Below are 8,293 nucleotides of genomic sequence, written 5' to 3' on the forward strand. Positions count from 1 at the left end.
TAAAACGAGGGGAAATATATGTTTCAACACTACAGCCAACTCCTAATCAGGGGACAACCCTATTAAAGGGACACGTTTGAGAGTGCCAAATGGTTGATTTAATCCTATTATAAGGGGACAGCAATTTGTTTTTGGAAAGAAAACACCACAGACAATAACTAGTGTGTTTTAATCCTGGGATATCAGGGAATCTACAGTATGCTTTTGTACATTGAGGTATGACACGCTAACATTACATTGCAACCAAATCACTACTCAATTGGCAGATAAAAGAGTTCACAGGTAGATTGTACTGGTACCAGTTTTCAACACTTTAACGCCATCTAACATTTGTATGAATAGAATGTCCATGTTTATTGCATCATTGGGCTAAGTCGGTGACTTAAGTCTTCATCATCATCCTCTGAGAGATCTATACGAATGAAAAACAGTATCAATAAATTTAGTATAACAGTTATCATAATTATTGTGGAAATTGTAATTGTTTTTTTAAGAATATGAATAATAAATATAAATTCATAAAACACCACAATATTTTCCAATGTAATAAATTCAATAGATTAGCATCATAATCATTGTTGAAATCATAATCATTATTTGAATATGATTGCAGTATAATTCATGAAACACCACAAAATCATTTCCAATTTCAGGAAATAAATTAAGTAGATAAGATTTATGAATAAAAATTCACGAAAAAACACAAAATCATTTCCAATTTTAAGTAACAAATTCAGCATTTTTATAATTATTGTTTAATAATCATAATCATTGTTTGAATATGATGATATAACATAATAATTATAATTCAATGATTTCCTATCTATAATCAGCTTTTAGAAACAACTATAGTATAAAACAAAACTACTCACTCTTATTTTTTTATTCCTATATTAATATTCTACATAATATATTCTTTGTGTTTTAAATCATAAATTTCATAGTAATCCTCATTACTACTTGGTCATTATCATCTTGTCAATAATCATACTAAAATCATGTAATTTTTATGTTTATCTCCCAATCTTGCATAATATTTATGAATAATTTACCTTCACTTGGTTCACATTGGTGACTTGATGATGCTGTCTTATTTCTTCTCATTATTGCCTGTAAATAATCAGTTAATGACATTACTAATTTTAATGATTAAAATTTAACCAAATTTAATTTTGGTTAAATTATAATGTAAACTGGTTAAAGAATGAACGAGTCAATAACAATATATTTTATTACAGTTCTTAAATAAGAGTAAAGTTAGTAATGTTATTAACATATCATTACCAAGTAGTATGTCTCTTGCTTTTTTGCTTAGATGACGAGCAAAACTTTTTATTTTGTCTGGATCATCTGCTAATTCTGCCTCAATCTCCAGATGGAGAACTGCATCCCAAACATTGGAGAAGTTATGTTTTCTCAATTCATAGTGTGAAATAATTCTTTGGAATGCATCTGGGTGGATATCTAACATAGCTGTAAACAGTCGCTTTCTGTAAGATGACAACTTTGTATCAGACCTGTCCTGAACTTTGGTGTCTTTCATATATTGTATTACAATATCTTCAGCTTTCTTGATTTCCGATAGCTTTGTAATCTCCAAAAGAATGCTAACCTTAGTTGGTGAGATTACACCTTTGTCGTAAAGTGCATTGAGTAAGTCATGTCCAATAAAATCTAGATTTGTAACATAACTTAATCTTAAGTCATCAAATAAGAGGAATCTTATCATATGGTATCTTTCACCATCAAAGCATCTATTAAGATCAGATTTAAGGTCTCGAAATCTGTTCAAAGATTCAGAATCTGCCATTGTGTTTCCTGCAAATAAAATGACAGAAAATTAGTTTGACGATGATCATTATTGTTTCCCCCAATTTTGATCAAAACTAGTTTGAAATATTTAAATTGTTTTTATTTTCTCTCTTCACTCTACTTTTCACTCAACATATATTTCAATCAATTACCTTGATCTGTTTCAATTCCTTTTATTTCTTTTGGTCCACTTTTGCCTGCAAATAAAATACAAATGTTTATTTGCTTTACAAGATATCCCAGCTAATAGCAGCATGTTGTAACAATGTATAGATTATCAATAATGATTGTGATAGTACTACTACTGGAAGAGGAATGAAGATATCACAGCTAATAGCAGCATGTTGTAACAATGTATAGACTATCAATAATGATTCTACTAGTACTACTACTGGTAAGAGGAATGAAGATATCACAGCTAACAGCAGCATGTTGTAACAATGTATAGATTATCAATAATGATTCTGATAGTACTACTACTGGTAAGAGGAATGAAGATATCACAGCTAATAGCAGCATGTTGTAATAGATTATATAGATTATCAATAATTCATTTGTTTTGTAATGTTGTTACTGTACTTATTGGTTTTTTTTTTGTGTAAAATATGACAAATTAAGTAATCTTCTTGTCTCATTATTTTTACCTCCAAATAGCCTCTTGTAACGTTTAACATCCATTGATTTATAACCTTCCTGAGTACAGGACTTGGACAATTGATGATGTAGACACCAGAATCCAACCAGAGTTAATACAAAAACACCAATGCAAGTTGCTATTCTTGCTGGTCCATCAAGTATATTTATGAAGACCGCAAAAACTCCAATTAGAAAACTAAACACTGTTATAACTTTGTACCAGTTCTCTGAAATAAAACAAAAATGTTTTTAAAATGTCATAGCTTTTGTTAGTTTGAGAGATGTCATGATTGTATAGTTCAATTTTGTTCACTACAATTTAAAACAAAAATGTTTAAAAAAGGGGTTTTTTTTCTTTTATTTTTAGACTACAACTGAAAGTATATAAAATATACGGAAATATTTTATTCTTAAAATAAGCACTTACTCTTTCAATAGAAATAAAACTTACATTACTAAAAATTGAAAAGCTAAACTACTTTTGGAAATTGTCTGTATCCTTTCAGATGTGTATACATACATTTTGTGTGTGTGTGTTTGTGCCTTCCAAATTGTCTGTATCCTTATGTCTATACATACATTTTGTGTGTGTGTGTTTTGTTTCCCGCTTTTAGAAATGTTATAGGTGTGAAAATCTTTAGAACTTCTATCTATTGATGCATTGTTCAAAATATTACATATATGAATGAATCCATCTGAACAATGTCCTTGTGCCTTTTAAAAAGTGTACCATGATTTTTATAGTAGACATTTACATTTATGTACACAGGACCAACAGCTTTATATCCCGTCTAAAGGATTATAGAATGAGACTAAAGCATGTTGCCTAGTATACAAACCCATGCCTCTCACATTCTAGTCCAATTCCTAACCTCTAACAATTCTCTTGTGAGAGTATAGATATAATAATGCCAATCCTAGAATATTTATTAAGACTGCCATGAGTTAGTCTCCACTGATTGTGAGGGTGTCTGTGGTCTAACAGTATGATATTTGCCCCGTAAGAAAGAAGTTGCTGAAGCTGCCAGAGACATTTTTTCATACAACTAAAAAATATGTAACTTTCGTTGATGAGCTATGCTCGACGCGATAATGAGATCATGTTTTGAATATGAGTACTGTGTCAATCATTTTGATAATTTACACATTGTCATTTGACTATTATTATTATAGATATATTTAATTTTAAGACGATGGGACTGCTGACTCTAGAAGTTATCATAATCTTGTTTAGCAATTGCTGACTCAGTCTATTTGTTTATACACTGTTGTTATTTATTGGTCAAATAAATAAATGAAAATAAACTTGTCTGTTATTACTCTTACCTACAAAAAGCTGCTTGTAACGTTTAACATCCATCGTAACAGACATGCCAGTTTTGGAGCATGTCAATTTCTCGTACTGGAAGTCATCAAGATTTTGAATGTGCTTCTTTTCTGATCCATCACTACATACATCACAAAGTATGCATCTCTCATATTGAATCCCTCTTCTACCACCATCTTTAGAAGGTTCAAATGACTTCTGGATTGTTAACAAAACCTAAAAATACAAATTAAATGTTGATTTCCAAGAACAAGCAGTTAACCGCAATTGACCAATATAACAAACTGAACTGCGCATACTCGGTATTACCAGGTATAGGAAAAACAATTATTTATTTGTATTTGGCTATAATATACAGCAAAGAACAAACATTTCTAGTAAACACACTTTTTAAATAAATCGTAAAAAAAATATATAAATGTTGAATTTTTTGTTTCTTCAAATAACAGACTAAACATTTTGGTAAATTTTAGCCTAATGCAGATCAAATTAGCAATTGAAATGACAGGTAACTATCTCTTGTATGTTAACAACAGTGATTTTTCTAAGCACACTTGCAAGCGTGCGCATGCTGATATCATAAATCTCGCAATTGTTCTGAAATCATATGTACATCCCTAATACGTTGTCAAAATATGGTTCTTGTCCTTAACCAAAGACCTTATTGAATTTTTAAAGTTTTAATTGCAAATTTATAATTTGGTCTCAAAGTAATAACAATTCATAGTGTGTAGGCATGCTATTGATTGGCAGCTATTTTAGTGAAAAATGAATTACAACTAGTTTTGACAACTGTACTTTAAGTTGCTTGTACTTTAAATTTATATCATATGAAGATTATATCATTAAGTTTTTAAAGATGTAATTTTATATAAACCAATTGTCAATAATAAATCATATTTAATTAATAATGTTAATTGAAGTCAATAAAAATTAAAAATTATATTCCACATCAAGTTTAATTCTACAAGTGGTAGATTTTAATTTTAGCAATATTATAGATTAGATGGCTGTGTTTTATTATTGAAAACACCAAAGTCAAAATTAAACCTCAAATTTAAACTATGTCATGTTACAAAAATCTAGATATCAACAAAATATCTATCAAAAATCATATAGTTCTCCAAACTGATATATGAAATGATAACAAACCTCTTTACATGCTTCAGAAGAGGGTTCCTCATTACTTATTTCATTAGGAGCATTTGTTCTTTTAATAGTCACCTGAAAAAAAAAGAAGAAACGTGATGTTTTGATATCTAATTTGAGTTTATGTTTAGATTAAATTATGACTTATTCACAACAAATTATATGATACAGTACCTTTAACAAGAACTTTCTTTCATCGTCCGTAGTCACAAATTTGACAAGAGATAAGGTCACATGATGATCTTGGTCGAAGTAAAGTGCAGCATGATTATACAAGAGTATTGGGTCAACTCCTTTCTTTTGAAATTTGTTGAGGAAATCAATAATCATGTATGGAAACAATACATCTGGCAGATATCCCTTAAAGTCATAATAGACACTGATAGATTGTGAATCATCAGGCACTGGTGTCACTTCACTGGATGTCTTGAAAGCAAGGCGTAGCGGCACATAAAATGACCGCTTTTCAACAGATCCCTGAAATTGTTGATTTGTAAAATGCCATTTCTTTTAATAAGAAAATGAAGATCATTACCTGTACATGTTAAAACATCTTCAGCAGAAAGTTTAATCTAAATATGTCATAACCCTACAAATATTTTGAAATTTGATGTAAAATTTCACCAACAAATTTTTTTTACACAATCTTGTATGCAAAATATGTTAGAAAATATAACTGAACAAAACCTACTGTAGATGTACTTGTCACATCGTGTCTGCTGGACGTCGTCCTCTCACAAATGAAACCTAATTGAATCATCAGTGCTACAAGAAACTCAAAATTCTTTCCGTCGTCAACTTCACGCTTTTTCCATAATTCTCGCAACAAGTCTTCCTCAAGTATGCCCTTGTCAAGATTATCAAAAGCTTTCCTAAACATGGGAAGCTAAAAAAAAAAAAAAAAAACTAATTAGCCATACTTACAATTTTGTGTTTATTAAGTTATCAAACAATTTAGAATCTGAAGGGGATACAGGAATAATGTTAGAAGAATATAGATAAATACTTATAAAATACTAAAATAAAAATAAATAAATACTTTCACATCTGATATGTACAATATACCACACAATGTTAAACTATAATGTAACTGTCAGATATTGCTTTTGATACTACAGTGCCTATAGGAATTCACATGTGCCTATTGGAATTCACATGTGCCTATTATTTCCCCAAGGAACACTGCATTAACATTTTTATGAACCTACTTACTGGAGATTTTGGTGAAATGACTGTTACAAAAGCAGTAACAATTTTAACCAGCTGCATCGGATCTAACACTGCTTTATCTCTTAATAATTCCTTGTCAGGCATGTAAATAATTTCACCAAGATCATACAGGAAGTTAAGGAGGATTGATTCATCTGCAATACCATTCTCACTTGCAAGCATTTTAAGCTAAAGAAAAATATTATTACTATTCAAATTTAAATAAAATATGAAATCATTGGTAGGTATATATTTATAACATTATTAATTTTAAAATCTTTTGAGGTACAATTACCATATAAAAAAGTTTTGCGTGAATACTGTTACTTTTGTCATTTACTTGAAAATGTTGGATCTGAAAGACAGCATTACTCTCACTGAGGAATAGACATTTTTTATACAATTGTTCTTACAGAATGGCAACATTGCGGAGAATATTCCATGTAATATTACTACTGTAGGTTGTCAAGTTGTCTGGCTCATGATTCTTTCTGACATCGTTAGGGCCATATTACCAATCAACATTATTATATTTACTAATAATTTTAATAATGGGAAGATTCTTTTGTTTATACTTTTTTCGATATCATTATTTTAAATACATTTTTATTCTGAAAAAACATAAATTTACCTCATCAACAGGACACAAAGAAAAGTATTTTTCTCTCTTTAGATTTATGCCACATCGAAAACGCATCCACTTTAAAGGAACCTCCTTTTCTAAATCTGACATAAACCCATCAATAACCTTTTTGAGTTCACTAAAGCTCTCATCTGTTGTTTCTTTACTGTTTTCGATGGTAAAATAATGATTATGCACATGTACTTCATACAGTTTCTCTTTAATTGCTTTTCGAAGCTTTTCAAATACCTTTTTTGCCTAATAATAAAAAATTCATAAATTAATATTAACAAATTCTTTATGATCTCTGTGACCAACTATTAATTAATATAAACTGTTTTAAGCATAGCCTTAAGAAATATTTTACCAATCTGTTTGAAACTGAACATATATATTTATGTATATTTTAAAGATTTTCTTAATTCTATCTTTTTAAATTAACAATTTTTTATAAAAATTCATTTCTGAATTTTATATTTTTATCTCAATTTTAATGGAATCCATGTATTATTCATTTTATGTAAGTATTTCGATGTGGAAAGCCTCTCAACGGTTATTTTTATTTAAAACTTTTAGGTTATCCGGCCTCATTGACTTACTTTTGTATTGTTTTTTTTTTTTGTACTGTTCTGTATATTGGCGAAATAAATGATATGATATGATATGATATGATAGATACATGGGCTTACTCTAGTAATTGACTAGACTTAAGTAATCAAATTAATTATTGATACACTACAGATTTCCTCATTTGCTTATTATAGACCTGCAATGTATTCTTGGTTGCATTGAGTATTTACCTCAGAATTTTGGTTTTTTTTTGTCCAACCAAGCTTACCCTTATGTGTACCCACAATAAGGATAGTTGGTTTGTGAACTCCCTTCCCTTTATCTTCTTCCACAATACGACTATGAGAATAAACTGACAGGATGTAAGATAATATGAACTGGAGATTGGTCCAATGATGTTTACACTTTTTCTGTAAAAAAAATATATAAGAACACTTGATCAAAGTTAAACTTAAAATGTTTAGTTTTTAAAAACATTCATTATTACATCTTATTTGGAAGGTATGAAATAAAATATTGTAAAATAGTCAAACTGTTTTTAATGCATAAAATGCATGCTCTTATCAATTAGAAGAATTTTTCAATCACAATGCCTTACTGCCGCCATGTTCTAGAAATACTTACTCCAGTGGAATCAATGAAAGTAGCAAGATCATCCAAGGGTTTACTGAGATCAAACACAACAATGTAAAGTGATCGTGATGTCATGAAGATCTGCAAAAATAATTTTGTTAATCTAATTAATATTAAAGCCTTCTGACAAAATATGAACAAATATTATTTTAAATTATACGTTGACCTTTCATAAAAAAATTCTTTGATAATATTGTGGTGAAAATCAGTGATGACAAATACAGGAAAAGTAAGGTTACTGGATTTTTTTTTTTCCAGTGTAACAACTTTGTATAGATTGATACACACAAAGTAGATGAACTTGAAATAGTTTAAAACTTTTGTTGTATATTGTG

General features: G+C 29.3%; 2 protein-coding genes across 2 annotated transcripts; both read right to left on the reverse strand.

The window, feature by feature from the left end:
- Positions 1–292: 292 nt before the first annotated feature.
- On the reverse strand, positions 293–2,644 carry LOC144838536 (uncharacterized). The gene is made up of 5 exons (XM_078693937.1): positions 2,457–2,644; positions 1,965–2,009; positions 1,285–1,818; positions 1,053–1,110; positions 293–412 (listed from the first exon to the last, which is right to left on the reverse strand). The coding sequence occupies exons 1-4, from the start codon at positions 2,488–2,490 to the stop codon at positions 1,091–1,093; spliced, it is 633 nt and encodes a 210-aa protein (XP_078550063.1). The 5' UTR covers positions 2,491–2,644; the 3' UTR covers positions 293–412; positions 1,053–1,090.
- Positions 2,645–3,377: 733 nt separating this feature from the next.
- On the reverse strand, positions 3,378–8,060 carry LOC144837136 (uncharacterized). The gene is made up of 9 exons (XM_078692147.1): positions 7,950–8,060; positions 7,556–7,735; positions 6,765–7,013; positions 6,137–6,322; positions 5,616–5,810; positions 5,099–5,401; positions 4,928–4,999; positions 3,775–3,991; positions 3,378–3,469 (listed from the first exon to the last, which is right to left on the reverse strand). The coding sequence occupies exons 1-9, from the start codon at positions 8,031–8,033 to the stop codon at positions 3,378–3,380; spliced, it is 1,578 nt and encodes a 525-aa protein (XP_078548273.1). The 5' UTR covers positions 8,034–8,060.
- Positions 8,061–8,293: the final 233 nt, after the last annotated feature.

This window comes from Antedon bifida, chromosome 3, assembly GCF_963402885.1.
Source record: "Antedon bifida chromosome 3, ecAntBifi1.1, whole genome shotgun sequence".
NCBI classification, from domain to species: Eukaryota; Metazoa; Echinodermata; class Crinoidea; order Comatulida; family Antedonidae; genus Antedon; species Antedon bifida.

Bases quoted from the DNA above. Each gene is read 5' to 3' on its own strand.
- LOC144837136 (XM_078692147.1), bottom strand. From the start codon at position 8,033: ATGACATCACGATCACTTTACATTGTTGTGTTTGATCTCAGTAAACCC. The intron at 6,323-6,764 runs GTAAATTTATGT...ATTTTTCTTTAG, and splicing joins CTTTGTGTCCTGTTGATGAG to CTTAAAATGCTTGCAAGTGA. The intron at 3,992-4,927 runs GTTTGTTATCAT...TTGTATTTTTAG, and splicing joins CTTCTGAAGCATGTAAAGAG to GTTTTGTTAACAATCCAGAA.
- LOC144838536 (XM_078693937.1), bottom strand. From the start codon at position 2,490: ATGGATGTTAAACGTTACAAGAGGCTATTTGGAG. The intron at 2,010-2,456 runs GTAAAAATAATG...TTTTATTTGCAG, and splicing joins TTACAAGAGGCTATTTGGAG to GCAAAAGTGGACCAAAAGAA. The intron at 1,111-1,284 runs GTAATGATATGT...GATTATTTACAG, and splicing joins AGCAAGAGACATACTACTTG to GCAATAATGAGAAGAAATAA.